This window comes from Nyctereutes procyonoides, unplaced genomic scaffold (genome assembly GCF_905146905.1).
Source record: "Nyctereutes procyonoides isolate TBG_1078 unplaced genomic scaffold, NYPRO_anot_genome, whole genome shotgun sequence".
NCBI classification, from domain to species: domain Eukaryota; kingdom Metazoa; phylum Chordata; class Mammalia; order Carnivora; family Canidae; genus Nyctereutes; species Nyctereutes procyonoides.
The window spans coordinates 44,525,411-44,544,893 of NW_026575140.1; the positions used below are offsets into that span (position 1 = coordinate 44,525,411).

General features: G+C 42.4%; 1 protein-coding gene across 2 annotated transcripts in view; it reads left to right on the forward strand.

Annotated features, from left to right (window-relative positions):
• Positions 1 to 18,195, forward strand: part of AK4 (adenylate kinase 4) — a 65,322-nt gene extending 47,127 nt beyond the window's left edge. For both annotated transcript variants that reach the window (XM_055306058.1, XM_055306059.1), the window contains exons 3-5: positions 10,253 to 10,425; positions 14,089 to 14,207; positions 15,606 to 18,195. In XM_055306058.1, coding sequence (XP_055162033.1) covers positions 10,253 to 10,425; positions 14,089 to 14,207; positions 15,606 to 15,720 — 407 coding nt within the window. In that variant the 3' untranslated portion in view covers positions 15,721 to 18,195. The remainder of the gene's footprint in view (positions 1 to 10,252; positions 10,426 to 14,088; positions 14,208 to 15,605) is intronic.
• Positions 18,196 to 19,483: the final 1,288 nt, after the last annotated feature.

Below are 19,483 nucleotides of genomic sequence, written 5' to 3' on the forward strand. Positions count from 1 at the left end.
TTCAGTGACAGGAAGCGGGTCCTAAGCTCTCTGCTCAGTGGGAAATGTGGAACTCACAAAGTGATATGATGTTAGCTGAAGCTCTTTTTGCCAACATCTGGAGCACAGCTGTGTCTTATTCTTTTCACCATCTGTTAATAAAAACTGGATGAAGTAGAATATGGAGGTTTTGGATACATGTACAAATAAATATTATGCAAACAGATAAGGTAATTATAAGATGTAAGACAGGAAAGGCCTTGATAAAACAGGTTTTGACGGTGTTAATTTTAAGTTGCTACTGGGGGCTTATGGTCGGTGGTGTAAATTATTTGAATGCCCCTAGGTTAGGGAGGACTGCAAGAATAACTGCCTGCTTTCAACTTTATTCATTCAATGATTGATTGTGATGGACAGTGGCTTGCATATTTGTAACTTGGTTCTTGGTTCCCCAACAATTGGGAAGAGATGAGTGGTCAGTAGGAAGAAGCAGACTCCATGCAGGAAGCCCAATGTGGGACTCGATCCTGGGACTCCGGGATCACTCCCTGAGCCCAAGACAGATGCTCAACTGCTGAGCCACCCAGGCGTCCCTGTTGGCCCCAGATCTTAATGGACATAGGAAGGGGGCCTTGATGTTGTGTGGCCTTTTCACCAGTTGCCAATCCCAGGCGGATGTTGGAAGTTGCCCTTCAGAACTGCCCTTTTATTTCTATCAAGCAGAGAGGGCTTGCTTTTCTGCCTGGGAATGTGGTGGTGGACTCTGGCTCTGCACCCTTCCTCTGGAGTAAATGCACTCCAAATTAGAAAAACAGAAGTGTCCTAGTTCCCTCTTCCCCTCCACTGCCTCAGCTTGCTGTTGCAGCACCTCCTGCTTTGGCTGCCCTCCCTCAGGCTTTTGGCATGTCTGAGAGGAGCAGGTGCCAAGGCCCAGTGGTTGGCACTGCTGGGAGCATACCACGTTAGGGATTTAGCAACATCTTCCTACATCACATGGTGAATCTTTTTTGTGGGGAGGGGGGTTAAAAAATAATATGTAGGTACCATAATTAGTGATACATGACAAATTTTGGGAGAAATTTAACTACATAAAATTTCAGCGTTCAACATGGATTGGTTATTTGATTCAACAGGACATAGCAGCTTTTCTAGGGCTAGGTTAGGAGAGGGATAGCTTAGTAGGAAGCATGAGGTGGGTTTTCTATCCTCCTGGTAAGAAACCATGTGATGAACAGTCTCATGTATAGTTAAAGGGAGGAAAGCAAACTCTTTCAGCACTTAAGTGGGTTCTTTATTTACTTTACTGATTGGATTTTCTGGTTTCCTTAACAATTAGCGGAATATGTTCACTTGGATTAGGTTATCTAAGGAAGCTGGAATTCTGTTTAAGTCCTTTAGAAAACATGTCTTTGAGGATTACTTTTAGTAAAGATAAAAGCATACCACAATTTATTGCAGCTCTTGCTAAATAGAAGAATTATTCATGCTGCCACTTGTTGACATAATTTGTGCATCTAGACCCCTTGGTCAGTAATCCCTGCTCACGAGGAATACCAGATCCTCATGGAGTCTGACTATATCCTGGGCACTTCCGGAGTAAACACAGCCCCAGCCTTCAGGGAGTTTGTAATTTTTAGTAAGAGCTATAAACAACAAGGTTTATTTATTTATTTTTTTAATTTTTTTTTATTTATGATAGTCACACACAGATAGAGAGAGAGAGGCAGAGACACAGGCAGAGGGAGAAGCAGGCTCCATGCACCGGGAGCCCGACGTGGGATTCGATCCCGGGTCTCCAGGATCGCGCCCTGGGCCAAAGGCAGGCGCCAAACCGCTGCGCCACCCAGGGATCCCCCTAAACAACAAGGTTTAAAGAATACACACCTGTACGTAGAGTGGCAAATTCTCTTGTCTAGTCTACATCACTGGTTTCTTTTCAAATCCCAATATCCTAGCAATTTGAGGTGCAAAGCAATTGAATCTCATAGCAGGAATAGATCTTTAGAAGAGAACTCAGATCAGTGACTATCAAATGCTAACTAAATGTATTAAAGAGCAAAATACCTACATTTTCCCTCACCAAAGTCAAAATGAACATCTCATGCCCCGATACAGGGGCCTTCTTTGTTGATAATCAGTTTCCACTAGTCTTCATATTGTGCTCCTCTGACAATATATTCATTAAAAAAAAAAAAAGGTATTGCTGGATAATAATACTCTGCTAAAAATGGTTTAAAATGTGCTGGTCAGGTTCCACCTTACCTGACAGTCTGTTCTTAGTAGCTGATTGATAAGAGAATTGCATCTGAATTGCTTTGATTTGCTCAGCACAACTCGAGACACTGATGTAAATCACTTCAAAGGATGCTGCCTTTTAGGATGCTGTTTCATATGGTATGACCTGAAGCCTTAAATTAGGATATGTAGGCTGAAGAATATTCCTATTTTGAGAGTCTTGTAGACATATAACCACTTCTCTCTTCATGGAGCCTTTGCCTCATGCCTAACCAGGGTAGCAGGGCTGCTCTTGAGGACCTGTGATTCTGCATCTCAGACTTCAGAAAGAGCCCCAGCCCATTGCTAGGGCCTTTGTAACACCGTCAGAGACTAGGACACCATACCTGCCCTGAAAATTGTACTATTTGATCCTAGTAACTTCCAACTGTGCCTTTTATATCTGTGGTGCTTGGTTATTAAGGGAAGGGTAAGTCATCCCTCAGTGTCCTTTGTCTTCTTTATCCTCTTTGCTTTCTTTATTACTGATTCCCCTCTTCCTTCCTCCTAATTCTTTATTTTTCCACTGTACCCTCTAGATCCTCTTTCCTTATAACATTCTCTACCCTCCTCCCTGAGTTTTCTCTGACTCTTTGCAGAATACTCTATCTTCTGCCTTAAAGAAAACTTGAGTCTCCCCTTAGGATGCGACCTTCTTGTCTCTTCTGTTATGGGGGAGACTTGTTCTCCCATGTGAACATAGCGTGTTGGGTGATGGTAGTGTACCTGTAGACAGGTACTAACCTGTCTCCCCCTGCTCCTTCCATCCTTTTCTAAAAGTTTGAACTTATCTTTTCCTTCATGTCTTTCTTGTTATCGCCTCATTTTCCCCCAGTGTTGGCTCTTTGCCCCATTTGCCAGTCGGCCCCCCTGCTGTTTACCGTGTGTCAGCTCCTGTGCTGGGATTTACATATAGTAATTTGCTTATTCCTCACAACCTTCTGAATTGGACATTACCATGCTTGTTTTATAGGTGCAGAGAGATGGATACAGGGTCACAATGTGAGTAGGTGGCATAAGTGCACATCAAACCCAGGCAGTTTGGAACCTATATTCCATATGCTAAGCTATTTCCCCTAGTGTGCTTCAAGTCATGTGCAACTTAGATGTCCATCAGTTGGGAATTGGTTGCATTATGGTACATCCAAACCGTGGAATGCTCTGCAATTATCTGGGGGAGTGAGAGAGCATTATGTACTATATAGGAAAAAACCTCCAAGATACATTAAAAGAAAAAAGCCAGGTGCCAGACATTTGTGTGTGTGTGTGTGTGTGTGTGTGTGTGTGTGTGTGTGGAGAATCTTGTGTGGCTGTGCCTGCAGCACCAGGCCAGGTGGTGTCCCTGAAGTTGCACAGGATTTTGATTTCTCCAGCTGTTTCGTAGGTGGACTCCTGCAGTCCTCATGAGCAGGCATTTCTCCTGGGCTGCAGTTTTCTGCATGGGAAGAAGACAGCATCAGGTGGCATGTGGCGTGCGATTCTGGGAGTCAGCCCTTGGTTCCGGTCTAGGTTCCTCAGTTCTTAAATGTGTGGTTTTGGGCAAGTCACTTAACTTTTCTGAGCCTCAGTTTTTATAACTTTAAAATGGGAGTGATACCGACCTTGCAGAATTATTGTAACTATTCACATAATTTATCTACTCATTCAACAAATATTTATGCAGCATCACTTTGTGCCGGGCACTGTTTGAGTATTCAAGAATGTAGTAGTAAAGAACTGTAAAGGTTCTGCCCTGATTTAGCTCACCTTCTGGTGAGAGTAGAAACACTTATAAAATAAAGTTAAGTCATATAGAGTAAATGCCGTTGAAATCTATGGAGAGGAAGAAAGAAGGAGAGAGGAAGGAAGGAAGGAAGGAAGGAAGGAAGGAAGGAAGGAAGGAAGGAAGGAAGGAAGGAAGGAAGGAAGAAAAGGAAAGGAAAGAAAGAAGAAAAAAGAAAAGGAGGGAGGGAGGGGGAGGAGGGGCGCCATGGGTCGGGTGGAGCAGCAGTGTAGGAGGGTGGTTAGAGAAGTTCTCCCGGGCAAGGCACGTATTAAGCCAAGCCTTGGGGGAGCTGAGGGCACACATAGGTACCTAAAGCAAGAGTGTGTCAAGCTGAGGGAACATAAACTAAGTGTTCAAGGCGATAACAGGCTGCCGGTTTGAGAATGACCAGGATGTCAGTGTGGCCGGCACAGCGATGGGCAGAGACATGAGGGGAGAGAGGTGACAGGAGCAAGAGTAGGCCCTCTAGGTCCCTGCATACTTTTGGCTTTTCTTCGACATGTCAGGGATGTTCAGCAAATACTAACTGTGCTGGTGAGGGTGCTATCAGGATGCTCCGCTCTTTTGGGTAGAAGCAAGTTAGATGGAGTGACGTTTAGGATTCTTTTAATAATTATTTTTTTATACCCACGGAACAGCAGCATAGTAGACTAGAGAGAGCACTTGCAAGACCAGAGACCTGACCCTAAATCCTGTTCTGCTGCTGACCCTCACTGAGTTCCAGCTTACTCATCTGTTAAACCCAGGCTCCTTGTTCCTGCTCTGCCCACCTCCTCCCAGGGTGGGTGTGAAGAATAAGAACTAAATCTCTGCGAATGCTTTGTAAACAGTAGACCACAACGCATAGGTATATTTGCTGAATTACTGTGGGGACGTGGACTTAGAAGCCATTGAGTCCAGGTTCTCCGCAAACACAGTTACCTCATCTGTGAATGTTTCCCAAAATGAGGCTTCCTGGGGAAGACTGCATGAATGTCACCTTTCTTGACATGGATTCTGTGTTCCGGTTAATGCAACCTGTGCATGGATTAGGCCCTTGGAACTGACGTCCTGCTGCTGTCAGCGTAAGGTTGAGCCTCTGTGCTGAATTTTACCAGCCTGTTTAACTTTAACTCAGATTAAAGCTCATCATCATAAGGTATTGAACGGGGTCGAGGAAAGTAGACTTAGGGTGCTTTACTGTTAAACATGAGGTAGGTAATGACAGGGGCAAATAGCAGAGTGGGAAGCTTGAGGCAGAAGCAGCCATGCTGAGCCCAATCCAGAGCTTGCCTGGGTTGCACTCCCTTTTGAGTGTGTGGGACCTAGAATGTGCAGACTGTGTAGCTAATGACTGCAGGGGCTGAGCTGTAGTTGTGGTAGAGAGCACAAAACACCAGGGACTCCCCAGATGAGCAAATCTCAGGAAAGGCATTAAATCAAGGCAAGTTGGGGGATGAAGACCTCTTTCATTCTGCCTTCTGCCTGAATTGGGGAACCAGCAGGACTCTCAGGAGAGCTCTACAATGGGCAGCCTGGGGTGGCTCAGCGGTTTAGCGCCGCCTTCCGTCCAGGGTGTGATCCTGGCATGGAGCCTGCTTCTTCCTCTGCCTGTGTCTCTGCCTCTCTCTCTCTCTCTCTCTCTGTGTGTGTGTGTGTGTCTCTCTCTCTGTCTCTCATGAATAAATAAATAAAATCTTTAAAAAAAAAAAGAGCTCTGCAAGAGCAACAGCAGCCATTTATTGAGTGCTCACTATGGGCCTAACACTTTACATCTTACACATTTTACAAAGATTGTCTCTTTTATTCTCCAACAGCCCTATGCAGTAGGCATTACCTTTTATTATGGGCTGAGTTGTGCCTCTCTTAATTCATCTGTTCAAATCCTGACCCCTAGTACCTTGTAATTTGACTCTTCTTTGGTGATGAGGTCATTAAAGAGGTAATTCAGTTAAATGAGTTCTTGAGGTGGGCCTTAATGTAATATGAGTACTGTAGAGTACTGTAGTGTCTTTATAAGAAGAGGATTTGGATGCAGACTTCCACAGAGGAAAAGCCCTTTGGAAGACACAGGGAGAAGGCAGCCATATGTGCAAGCCAAGGAGAGAGGCCTTAGAAGAGACCAACCTTCCCAACACCTTGATCTGAGACTCCTCGCCTCCAGGAGGACTATGAGAAAATAAATTTCTGTTGTTTAAGCCACCTGTTCCGTGGCACTTTGTAATGGCAGCCCTAGTAAATTAATATACCCTTGTTTTATATCTGAGAAGACTAAGGACCAGAGAGAGATTACAAAGCTAGTGGAAGTTCTTGCAGTCATGGCTGGGTAGAACTGGGTTTGAAATCCAGGGGTGTCTGGGTCCAGAGCTTGTGCCCATAACTAACATGTTCCACTGAGCTCTGAGTTTTCCAGCTTACCACTGCTTCTCTTCACTTTTGAAATCGCAGCCTGGCACCCAGGTCTCTGACTTGTCCAGTTTTCACTATTCTACTGTATCTTGTCCCCTGCCACACCACTTTCTTAGAGGTAAGATCCCGGACAGGAATGGCATAAACAGGTCACTTGAGATAGGGGCTTAGTGAATCTGGAAAGATTTGCCTCAGTTTGGGAATTTACTTCCCGGTGCTCTTGCCATGAAACTGAGGTAAAGAAAACTCTTCAAAGTGGTTTGAACCTGCTTAGAAGTGGTGTTAAACCTTCCCCCAAATGGGATAGATACATGTAGTTAGTATTGTTCTTCCACTGTTGCTGTCACTGAGAAGGTTGGTGGTTCTTAACCAGCCAGAGTTACCTGGATAACTTTTTAAAAAACACCTAAGCCCTGCTCCTAGGTATTCCATTCTGGGAAGAATGGCATGGAATCTGGGCAGTAATAAGCTCTCCGTCCCCCCCCACCACCACCACCACCATTTTAAGTCTTCCCTGATAATGTGGATGTCCCCTTTTAGATGGAAAACTCTTAAAGTTGTAGAATGACTTAGTTCTCTTGTTGGTACTTCTTAACCATTAACATGATTGCATTCCAACAGCATTAACATCCTAAAATATAACTCTTCCATTTTAGCTTTAATTGTAGGTTTCTGTGTTTTCCCTGGTTCTTTCTACTTTAACCTATTTCAAGGATAGGGGGATATGATGAGAGCCACTGTCCTAACAGAAGACCTCTAAGCCACCATAATTATTCTCTGGTCTTTAGCAGCTCTGAATGTGAGAGCCCCAAAGGTAGACACTACCCAACATTTTTGAAATCTGTTCCTTCTGAGTTCAACTTTTATTATATACAGTTGTGTTTTCCACCCATTCCTCCAGAGGGCTCCAGAGTTTAGAAACTGTTGTAGGGTTGTTGAGCAGACTGGCTTCTATCCAGTAGAGTAGGAAACTGTAGCCAATAAAATCTGAGTTTGTATTCCTTGGAGGAACTGTTATATTCTCATTCAGGGCTTCCTGTTCTTTCCTACTGCATTCTTCAGCTTTCATCCTCTATCCAAAGGATAAAGAACAGTCTTTTCTTGTCAGAGTAGTGGTTAGTGATGTAGAACCCAAGGCCAGGGACCGAGGCCGAGAACTTTGGTCTTTAGAGGAATGAACCCTTAAGTTCTTTGTGCACGTTTATCAGTAAAAATGTTGACTTTACTTCTTCAGTATATGGATTGTGTGAATTATGTGCCTAATCATAATATGATTTTATTAATATATGCCTTATAAAATATACCCGCCAGAATAAAATTTTAAAAAGAATGAACAAAACAACAGTGCAACAGAGGTTGTTTTCATTCTGCCCTCCAGTGAGGGTCACTTTGGAAGCCACTGCTTTAGAAAATGGTTTTTCCTTAAAAAGGGATTTGGGGGAGTGGCATGGAGATTAATCTCCCAAGATTGGGACTGTTTTGGCTGCAGGCTCCAGTTGTCAATTTGAAGCCTTCATGAAGAGCGCGTTATATGGGGAAAAAGGTGGGCCCTGGCCGTCTGTGAGAGAGTGCCTTTCTCACTTTGCTGGAATTTCAGTGTTGGATGTCCAGGTACAGTACCAGAGGATAACAAAGGGAGTGAGGCGTGTCTTAAATCCCATTTCAGGAAACTCATTTTCTAAAGCAGACTGTGGTGTATAGTGTAGGGGAAGCTAGGCTAAAGTTGACTCATAGACTTAGCATAGATCCCAGGTACTGAACTTTCCCACAGCATCCCCAGACCTGGCTTACAGTGAGCAGTTATGGGAAGGGAGGTGGAGGTGGCAAAAAGCACCTGGTTGAGGCTGTGTATAGTATTCAATAAGGAATTTGGTGGGAAAGAGGATATGTGGACTCTTATCTGGACTCCTTGCCCACTGCACAACCTCTGTTGCCATAGATGGAATTGAGCCCTGAGGGCCCACCTGGAGCCAAATCTCACTCCTTGGTGACCCAGATAGTATCACTTTGTTATCTACCTGGCAGCTATCACAAATTTAAAGCTTTAGGATATACCTAGGTATTGTGAAGCCCCAATTCTAAAATTAAGTTTGTCTTTGTACTTAATGATTAAAAAAGAAGTTGCTTAATAAATTAGGATGCAAACAGTCAAGCCATTCCAGAGTGGAAAGAAAAAAAATGACATACTTTTACAGGGCTTGACAGAGTACTATAATTTCATAGAATTAAATTGGGAGCTTAAAATAAGGCAACTGGACAAATAAGTATGGCCACCAAAGGGAAGACTAGAAGACAACTATGCTAGTGTTTCATGCCAGTGTTTGCCCACTGTGTGCCAGGCATTGCTGTCTTCCAGTGCTAAGGCCAAGTGGCCATAATGTACTTGATCTTAGGCAGATAAAGTTTGATCTTTCACTTCCCTAAATGTCAGGTAGTCCTAACTTGATCTAACAAATGATGGTGAGATTTGAAAAAAAGTCTAATTAGTCAGCAGTTCTTTATTAAGGGCAGTATTTTTTCCATTCTGAAAGTATATGCTCAATTAAAAAATATTAGAAACTAGAAGAGTGGAAAGGAATCACTCATGTTCCCACCTCAGAAAAAAACACATGAACATATTTCCCACATAATTTCCCAACATGTGGGCACCTTTTTTGTGAAGAGGATGCTTAGGCATAGAGCCACTATGAGAGGAAGGAGACAGTACAAGTAGATGGCTGTTGGTACAAGAAGCAGCACCTGGGCTGCAAGATTAGAAATACCTATTTCTATGTTGAGGCCAGTCCGAATGCATGATGGGATCACAAAAGACAGCATATGAGCATGTGAAAGCAGTTTCTTCTGGTGTTACCTGTAATGCTGGAGTAACCCTTTTGCCCATTGGGAACATGTGAGTACCTTGGGTTAGGCACATCATAGCCAGTGAACTGAGATCTGCCCGCAAGATAAGCTTTTCCTCACCTCTGTTGAAACTTGCTTTTTCTTTCCCTGTCATAACAGTAGAGTTTGAACATGCCCCAGGGTTGGCTCTCTTCATTCTTGTGTCTTTTTGGAAGAGATGTAACTTATTCTATATCCCTTCTATAATAAATAGCATCACAAGTTAGATATTGCGGGGACCATTGGATAATTTCCCTTATGGGAGAAATTAGAAAATAAGTTCCAAGGGAAGCCTAGAATGAACTATGTGTAGTGAAAGCTGAGTTTCTTTTTTTCCTTCTAATCTACTGTGCAGCAATCCTTTTATCAAATACAGTAAGTGAATTACTGTGAAATTGCTATAAAATTCCTAAATGCGTTTTTCTTATTTCTGTAGTTACTGTGCTAGATTGCAGACCACAGTTGAGTTTTGCAAGCAGTAGGGAACAGATAAAAAAATATATGATATATAATTACACATATATATATCTATAATTTTGGGGGTAGCATAAGATTAATACACTAATCGCTGTTAAAGCTATAAAAGAACACAAATATAATTTTGTTCTTTGCTTCTTTCATAGGAGAGGAAATGGAGGTGATATGACTTGCCTAAAGTTACATGAGTAGTTAAGAGCAAAGTCAGGACTAATTTGGTGATTTTTAATTTAGGGCACTCTCTACTTGTGTCGTGTAACTCCTTAATCTTGGAGTATCTCAAATGCCAAAGCTGGGTTATAAAGTAGCCTATTTTCTTCTAATAAATTTTTGGAGGTTCCAAATAAAAATTTGGAAATTCCTGATAAAAACTTCTTTCTGGGTGGTATACATATAAATTTGATTATTCTATCAACTGAAAATATTTCATTGACTCATTGGAATTGGGAAATGTCTTGCATTTGATTATGTTTTGTTTTTGGCATTTAGGTTTTCCTAGGACATTAGTTCAGGCTGAAGCCCTGGACAAAATCTGTGAGCTGGATCTAGTGATCACTTTGAACATTCCATTTGAAACACTCAAAGATCGTCTCAGCCGACGTTGGATTCACCCTCCTAGTGGAAGGGTATATAACCTGGACTTCAATCCACCTCACGTACATGTAAGAATATACCAAGTACTTTTACAGACTGACAAGAAAGAGGCAAGTTGTAAAGTATAGGAAGGATATGAATAGGTTATTCAAAAAAGGGCAAATCTACATGGCCACAGGTATTTGAAATTTTTTAATTCACCAGTGGTCAAGAAACGCAAATTAAGGTTTATAACATCTGTTGCTGGTGGGGATCTGGAAAATGGCACTCTCATCTTTATTAGGCATATAATGTTTTAATAGTGTTTTAATTTATTTATTTTTTTAAAGATTTTATTTATTTGACACAGAGAGAAAGAGCACAAACAGTGGGGAGCAGCAGGTGGAGGGAGAGGGAGAAGCAGGCTCCACACTGAGCAGGGAGCTGGACTCAGGGTGTGTTCCTAAGATCCTGGGATTATGACCTAAGCTGAAGGCAGATGCTTAACCAACCGAGCCACTCAGGTGTCCCTTAATAGTGTTTTTAGAAAGCAACCTAGCAACGTACATTAACATTTTAAAATATGTATTTCATTCAACCCACTGCTGGGAGTATAGGTTGTAGAAATGAAAGCATTAGCAGGTAAGGTCCTGTACACAGTGATGCTTACTTCAGTAATGATTTTAGAGAAAAAACAAAATCTGAAAACAGAAATGAATGTTCACTTATAGGGGATGACTAAATGAACGAGAGAATATCTATATCATGGAATATCTATATCATGTACTCAGTGAAAAGAATGGCTTCTTGCTTTCCGCTTTGATCTGAAGTACTATTTCCTCCAAGTATTACTGAATATGAAAAGTAAATATTGGGCAGCCCTGGTGGCGCAGCGGTTTAGTGCCGCCTGCAGCCCAGGGTGTGATCCTGGAGATCCGGGATCGAGTCCCACGTCGGGCTCCCTGCATGGAGCCTGCTTCTCTCTCTGCCTCTCTCTCTCTCTCTCTCTCTCTCTGTCTCTCATGAATAAATAGAATCTTAAAAAAAAAGTAAATAGCACAATGATTCCATTTTTGGAAAACAGTGACCCTCCTTCTTTACACATATCTGTTTGTATGTGGATATGTGCTCTCCAGCTTCATAAGAGCAGGGATAAATAGGGCTAGGCCTGCATAAAGACCTGGGGTCATAGTGGGTGATATCATGGGAGTGATGACAGTGAGGGTGTAAAGGGACTGGGAGGACTAGAAGAATAAACAGTTCCAAAAATGACATGTGTTTACATGAAATAAACCTATGTAAAGGTACATGTTTAAAGGAGCTTTTTAAGTGAACAAATTCATTTAAAGAGCTTGTTCTTTCTGGTAAAGACATGAATTAGTTCAATGTGATTCTTACCTCTAGTTATTGCGTGTTAGTGTTACTTGCGATCATCCAAATGTGGAAGGGGTGACAATTCCGTTGTATTGGATTAATGTATATGGAATTGGTAGACCTGATTATAGTCAGTCAATAATTACTACAGAAAACCAACTTCAAGAGCTGGGATGCCTTCCCAGCTCCCGAGTGCCATAGATATGGTAAAGTTCCAGTGAGTCTTGTTCATTTGGGCAAAGCACTAGTTGCCTTTTGAAGTCTTCTTTTTAAAATCTAATAAATACTTCTGGAATTCCTTTTTTAGGTCCCTTCCTCCTTTCTCTCTCAAGAAATTAGTATGGGGGAAAAAACAGATGGAGGGGTAAAGAGGATTCTGAATATGCACTGAAGTCCAGCACAGATACTTCACATTTTAGCTCTGCCTAGACTTGCTGAAGCAAAGATTCTAGTAAAGTTTGAGAACCTTTAACACTGAGTTGTTATTCAAAGACTGGGTATCCTAAAAGAACACCTGCAATTACAGTGGTGCCTCCAAAGACCGCAGTGAAAGTGTTTGTCTACCAGCCACTGTGGCCCAGCTCTCCCAGAAGGAGGGATGCTGTCACCCTAGCATCATTCTGCTTTTTCTAGAAAAAAAGTTATATTTACAGGTGATCTGAGGTCCTGGAAATGACTTCTGAGCTTTGCAGCTCTAAGTAAAATAAAATTGAAGAGAATATAGGTGATGTACAGCCTTCTCCCACCCCCATCTCACCTGTTGGGTCAGGATAACAACCATGGAATACACATGTGATGATTATGGGGCTCACCAATAAATCATAAGTACAAGTTATGTGCCAAGGCCCTGAGCTATAATGGAATTTTAGTGTGTTTCAAATTTATAACTGGTTTCTGATTATCCAGTTGAGTTTCCTGAGCCTTTTGGTTCTGCTCTAGCCTGCTTCTGGATAGATTTGTTTCTTGTGACTGTCTCCCCTGGTGGGTAAGAATCATGGACATGGAAGCAAGATCCTCTATACGTCTGTGTTGCTGTTTATAACTAGGTACGTTTCCTGAAGAGGTTAAAATACATAAAAAATTAGGGTTTCTAAATTGCAATTTTTTATTCTCAGAATGTTTGTTCCTGATTATCATAGGTATATAATCCATGCCTATTCTAATCTACCTTTAGGTACATCATTATGTGAGCTAGTAAAATAACTTGAGTAAGCCTAATCTCAGGGAAGAATTTGAAAGCTAGCAGAGGCAAGGCTGAGATGCCTTCTCCTAGATTTGTGTTATCCAAAGGAAACTAGTTGGTTTTTGAGACATTTTTCTTTTTTTTCTTTTAAAGATTGTATTTATTTATTTTAGAGAAAGAAAGTGTGCAAGAGTGGGGAGGGGCAGAAGGGAGTGAGAGAATCTCAAACAGACTCCCTATTGAGTGCAGAGTCTGATGGGGGAGGAGGACTCCATCTCAAAAATCTGAGATCATGACCTGAGTGAAACCAAGAGTCAGATGCTCAACCAGTTGAGCCGAGGCACTCCCTAGACATTCGATTTTCCATATTAATAATTCAAACTTTAGAAAACAAGGCAGTTTGAGGAATGTTTAGAGGGCCAGAGTGACATTGTCTAAAAGCTGTTTTTTGTTGGAAGAGGCAGCATGGAGCTTTAAACTGTAAATTAATTAATTAATTTACTCATTTTTAAATATTTTATTTATTTATTTATGAGAGATGCAGAGAGAGAGAGAGGCAGAGACACAGGCAGAGGGAGAAGCAGGCTCCATGCAGGGAGCCTGACGTGGGACTCGATCCTGGGTCTCCATCCTGGGTCTCCAGGATCACACCCTGGGCTGAAGGTGGCGCTAAACCGCTGAGCCACCCAGGCTGCCCTAAACTGTAAATTTAAAGTATCATTTATCGGGGGATCCCTGGGTGGCTCAGCGGTTTAGTGCCTGCCTTGGGCCACAGTGTGATTCTGGAGTCCCGGGATCGAGTCCCACATCGGGCTCCCTGCATGGAGCCTGCTTCTCCCTCTGCCTGTGTCTCTGTTTCTCTCTCTGTGTGTCTTTCATGAATAAATAAATAAAATCTTTAAAAAAAAAATAAAAATAAAAAAATAAAGTATCATTTATCAACAGCACTGGAACATGTTTGGAAAGATCTGAGAAGTTCATAAAGATTTCGTGTCAGCTCTCACAAAAGGTTAACATTACTGTTAAGAGTGCTATTTCTTTTTCAATTACTTTCACTGTTACCATTGTCGCTCAGGCCTGATTCATCATGTGGTAAGGGTCAAAGGTGAATACATGGATTTTTTTTGCACAGAAAGGTTTTTTTTGGAATGACTCAGGTGTTGGCTGTATTAACTGATGTCTCTGGTATTTGTAGGGGATTGATGACATCACGGGTGAGCCATTAGTCCAGCAGGAGGATGATAAACCTGAAGCGGTGGCTGCCAGGCTAAGGCAGTACAAGGATGTGGCAAAGCCAGTCATTGAATTATACAAGTGAGTGTATTTCAACATTTTCATGGCAGATGGCTGTTAGAACCGTGTGGCGCCCAGTGGGAAGGATGCCAGGCTGAGGTAGGGTGGTGTTTCTTTAAGCTAGATAAACCCGAAAGGCCCAGTATCTCCCTGGGAGTCCAGTGAAATGCTGGGATTGTATCTGAGAGAAACAGTCCGGTCTTTTATGCTGAAATTCTTGTAATACAGGGACCAAAACCTGATCATCTTTGTGTGGTTGTAAAATTCTGTCTAGGATTATTGTCATCGTTCTTTTCAAGGATCTGAAATACAATGGTTTATATTTTGATACTGCCACATGTAAATATCTCATTTGGATAGAAGATTAGAAGGGTACTTTTGCCTAGATATGCCTAGTGGGAATTTTTTTTTTAAGATTTTATTAAAAAAAAAGATTTTATTTATTTATTCATGAGAGACAGAGAGAGGCAAAGACAAAGGCAGAGGGATAAGCAGGCTCCCTGCAGGGAGCCTGATGTGGGACTCGATCTCAGGACTCGGAGATCATGTCCTGAACCAAAGGCAGATGCTCAACCACTGAGCCACCCAGGCGTCCCTGTCTAGAGGGAATTTAACAACAACAACAAAAAAGGCTAAAGCTATAAGCTACAGATGACAAATTCAAATGGCTGCACGGGCCAGGCAGTTACTAGAAATGAGTGTCAGACTCCGTGGGCGATGTTAATCTGGGCAATTGAATGACAGTTGAACTGTACAGCTCCTATGCTGTTCTAGCCAGTTATTACCACAGGGTACTCAGGCCCAGAGTGGCCAGTGATCCCTGTTTTTCAAGAGAAGCAGAAATCTGGCTGTGTGGGGAGAAAAAAAAACACCCAGTTTTTATATTGGCAACAAATAACATTTTTAACATCTTGCAAACTGAGCAAAACCCATGTGCAGACTGCATTCAGGACAGCTGTCTACAGCCTCTGCTGACCTCCTTTTTTTTTTTTCCTGCTGACCTTTTAACTCCCAAATACTTTAGTAAGTCTTTAGATCAGAAATTCTTGATCATGTCGTTATGATACATTCTGTGTTTTGTGATCTATTTTAAGTGATAAGGGTTTTACAGTACCAGAGTTTGTCAATGATTTGTTTTTTGAAAGTGCATACTGAGGCAGATTTGGGATTGTTCATATAATGTTACTCTTGGATATGTTTTAAACAGGAGAAGAGGGGCGGTGTCATGGCAAGCATGCCGGAACTGTAAAAACGCTCAGTGCGGGTGTTGATAGATTTGAGGGGGCTGCTTTGGCACTTGGCAGTGTGTGTGATAGACCATGAGATCATGCTTGCTGTATATCCAGGATCTTCACCTGTTCCAATACCATGTTATAAGGAAGACTAAAATGCCTTCATGTGTTGGGTTTTGTTTTTCAGAAGCCGAGGAGTGCTCCACCAATTTTCTGGAACGGAGACTAACAAAATCTGGCCCTATGTTTACACACTTTTCTCAAACAAGATCACCCCTATCCAGTCCAAAGAAGCATACTGAGCCCGCCCAATGGAAGAACCAGGAAAAAGTTGTTCTTTCAGTTGTATGTGTAGTATTGGTGCCGTGTCCAAGTTAGAAGCTAGTGGGGATAGCTTTCAGCGTCTTTTCTAGTTTAACTGGTGGACTGAAATGAAAATGAATGAGTAGAATGCGTTCCTGAAGAGGCTCCTCTGCCTTTCACAAGAAGGGTCACCTACACTTGTCTAAGATGCCTCTGCACATCTCAAGCACTTCACAGGAAAGCAAGTCCAGTCTGAATTGCCAACGGCGTCTAACCCAAACTCTCGCTGATTTACACTCGTCATGTTGTTGCCATAGTAGCCTTCTCACACGTGACACTGTCGGCCTCTGGTTTCCCTGTCCCCCAAAAGCTGTTGAACCACAGCATCAGGAGGCCTGAAAAGGCCCAGGGCAGTGGCCACAGCCTTGTCCCAAGTTCTCTGGTAGGTGCCCCTCCTGCTGACTGTGCGATGGAAGCCAGTTGCTCTTTGTGGTTGCTGCTCTGGCCTTGAGTGACTGTCCACAAGTTATTTTTTTCTCTTAGGAGTGATACCTTTTCTGCATCCATGCTCCATAGAGTCTTTCCTTTGCAGACATCCTGGAATGAAAGGATTTGGCTTCTACTATTTTTATTAAACTATTTTTTTTTTTACATCTGTTTTCTCCCTTCCTAGGCTATGAAGCAATACAGATAGTTACTGCTTTTATCCCTCTCAGATCCCTTTCTAAGAACTGAGAGCGAGGGGAGGGCGTCAGATCGCTTCCTGCACCAGGAACAGAGTTCTGCAAAGGGTCTACTTACACTGCTGGGCTGACTCTTATGGGGTGACACTGCCCTTTGCTTTTATTGTGAAAAAATAAAATCCTCCAAGCCTTTGGGAGTCTTCAAAAAAAAAAGAGATGCTTACCGACATAAATGTTAAAGTATATCTTGTGTATAGAAGTAATAACACCATATGAAATTATTGCACTAAAAGAATGGTTTAGCTTTTTATTCAAGACAAAAAAATGTATTTTGAGATGCTGCTAAATATTGATGCTGACAGTGTTTTTCTCCTGTGAGTGACCCAAGCATATTATAAATAGTTGGTAAGGGGAAGGGAGCCTATGGGTTGAGGAAAATGTTGCACTAGCTGTGTCCAGATTAAGTATGACAGCTTGATGATTATGGGAAAACAAATTCTTAGAGCTTTTTTTTCTATTCCAAAGATGCTTTCTATGGGGTGGCCATTAAGTCTAGAAATATAGATAATACAATTTTGTCATTCTTTGTAATTGTAATATCAATAAATCATTTATTAAAGATTTGCCTACTTTCCAGACTTGGTGGCCACCTAATGTAATTCTTGCTCTCCTCTGGGAAGGACAATGAAATTTATTCCTGTTGCCTTAAAAATAAATACCCTTCTCCATGCATTGTGATTGTCCCTAAGGAAGGTCCTTTGCTATTCCTGGGAGCGACTTCTGACTAACTTTTCATACTGGAGAGGCAAAAAAAAAAAACCTATTTCAGCATGCCAATTGTGTTGCAATGTGTTATTTATTTTCTGAAGATGTCCCAGCAAATCTCCAGTTAATTCCCTGGCATAACTGTTCTGTATAGTAATGATTGCGTCTTCCTTACAAAAACTGCCCCACCCTTGCCGGTTCCTCTCCCTCTATTCCTTCATGTGACTGTTCTTTGACTACCCTAGTGGAAACGTAGACTGGTCTCCTCATTCTCTGAATCACCATGTTACTTTATAGGTTTATGCAATAGAAGTGCCCGGTTCAGGTCCATGAAACATCAGTGCGTGATACAGTCTTCCGAGTGCTTCAGAAGAGCCATGTTTGAATGTCAGTTGGTGGGATCAGGGTGAAAATCAGACAGATAGGTACAGCTCAGGTATCCTGGGGAACCAGATATAGAGAAAACAAGTCTGAAATGAGGAAAATTGCACAATTCAGATTAGTATTGCCATGGAGACAATTTCCACAAACAAGGAAAAGTAGAGCGTTAAGGCTATTATATGGGGAATACAAGAAAGGAAAGTTTGTGTCCTACTAGAAGCAGACCGATCTTCACAAATGCTTCCCTTAGTTCTTTGGTCTTTACCAGACTCCCTTTGGAGTTCGTGAGAGAGGTACGGGAAATGGGAAATGGCTGGTCCCTGATACCATGCCCTAGTCCTCTGTCCTTGCCTCCTCTCCTCCAGCAAAACAGACTGTTACAGTCAGCATTAGAGTCCTTCAGTGTGTCAGTGGCATTTGCTGTTTCTGAGGCAGCCCAGCAATTGAGGGTCCTGTGCTTGGTGAGACCAATAAAAAAGACAGACACCTTTCCCATGGTCTTTGAAAGATGATAATTTATTTCATGCACAGTGGCCTAAAAAGTCTGTCTGATTTTCTTCAACAAGCTCTCTAGGTTTTCCTCCAGTATTGTGAAAAATTAAAATTCCCTTGAAAATATTTTGACAAAAACAAAAGGAACATCTTTTTTTAAGATTTTTTTTTTTTATTTACCTATTCATGAAAGACACAGAGAGAGAGAGGCAGAGGCAGAGGCAGAGGCAGAGGGAGAAGCTGGCTCCATGCAGGAAGCCCAACGCGGGACCCGATCCCGGGACCCCAGGATCAGGCCCCGGGCCAAACGCGGCACTAAACCTCTGAGCCACCTGGGCTGCCCAAAAAGGAACATTTTTCCTTCATTTTCCTTCTACTGCCACACATACAGTTCCTTCAGAGTTACGCAAAGGAAGTAGTTGTCCCTATGATTCCTAACCTGTCCCCGTATTCTGAGATTCTAGCCAGCTCTGAATTCATTTTGTTTTCCACTATCTGAACAGGCTTCCCACGTACTTAGAACTTGGAAACATTGCTGTGTTTAATATTTTCTTAACACTAAGGCATACATAAAATAAGTACCATTTATGGAAGGCCTTTGGGGGTGATAGGAGCAGTTCTAGGACCTTTACAAACATCCCATTTAATCTTTCAAGCACCCTTTGGGATAGGCATGATGCCATGTTTATAAACAAAGAAGGCAGGGGTCAGAGATGTGAAGCATCTTGCCCAGGCTCTTGCTGCCAGTAAACAGCACAGCCAGGACTCACACCCAGGTTTCCCTAACCTGCAGCTTCCTAACCTGCAGCCTGACTTTGCTCCTGGATGTTTACTGTGTCCTATCCCAGCCAACCCAGGGTGATGAGCCTGCTTGATTTTGTTAGTAGCTCCAAGCGGCCTCACATCAAAAGGAGCAAAAGTGACATAGCTCTACATAGGACTGTTCCTTTTTTCCCCCCTTTGCTTAAGCAAAGGGAGCTGCTAGAGGAAGGTCTGAGCCTTGATCTTTTATAACTACTCACTTATAAAATGAATGGCTGTTGAAGTAGGCTAGGCTTGTGTCCAAGCGAAATCTGTGGAGGAGTCAGGTTCCTGTTCCTCACCTACCCTTTTGGTGTTCATGGTGTTATACCCCTGAATGGACCTTTATCCTTGAGCCACCCCCAGCTACAGTGTTCACTGTAGACCTGGGCTGCTGGGAGATCTCCACATGCTACTCACTTTTTCCCCCTGATACCAGAACAAATCAGTACCTCACTCTTACCCCCTAATAAGGCCCTGATAAAAGACTGGCCCTTCCTGAAGTGCTGACTGGTGAACAGAAGGCCATTGAGCCACTAACATAGGGTAATCCTTGATTTTTGTACCATCTTTCCTATATCACACTACACATCAACATGATTCTGAATGCCAAATTCACACCTTTGCCTGCCATCCGATA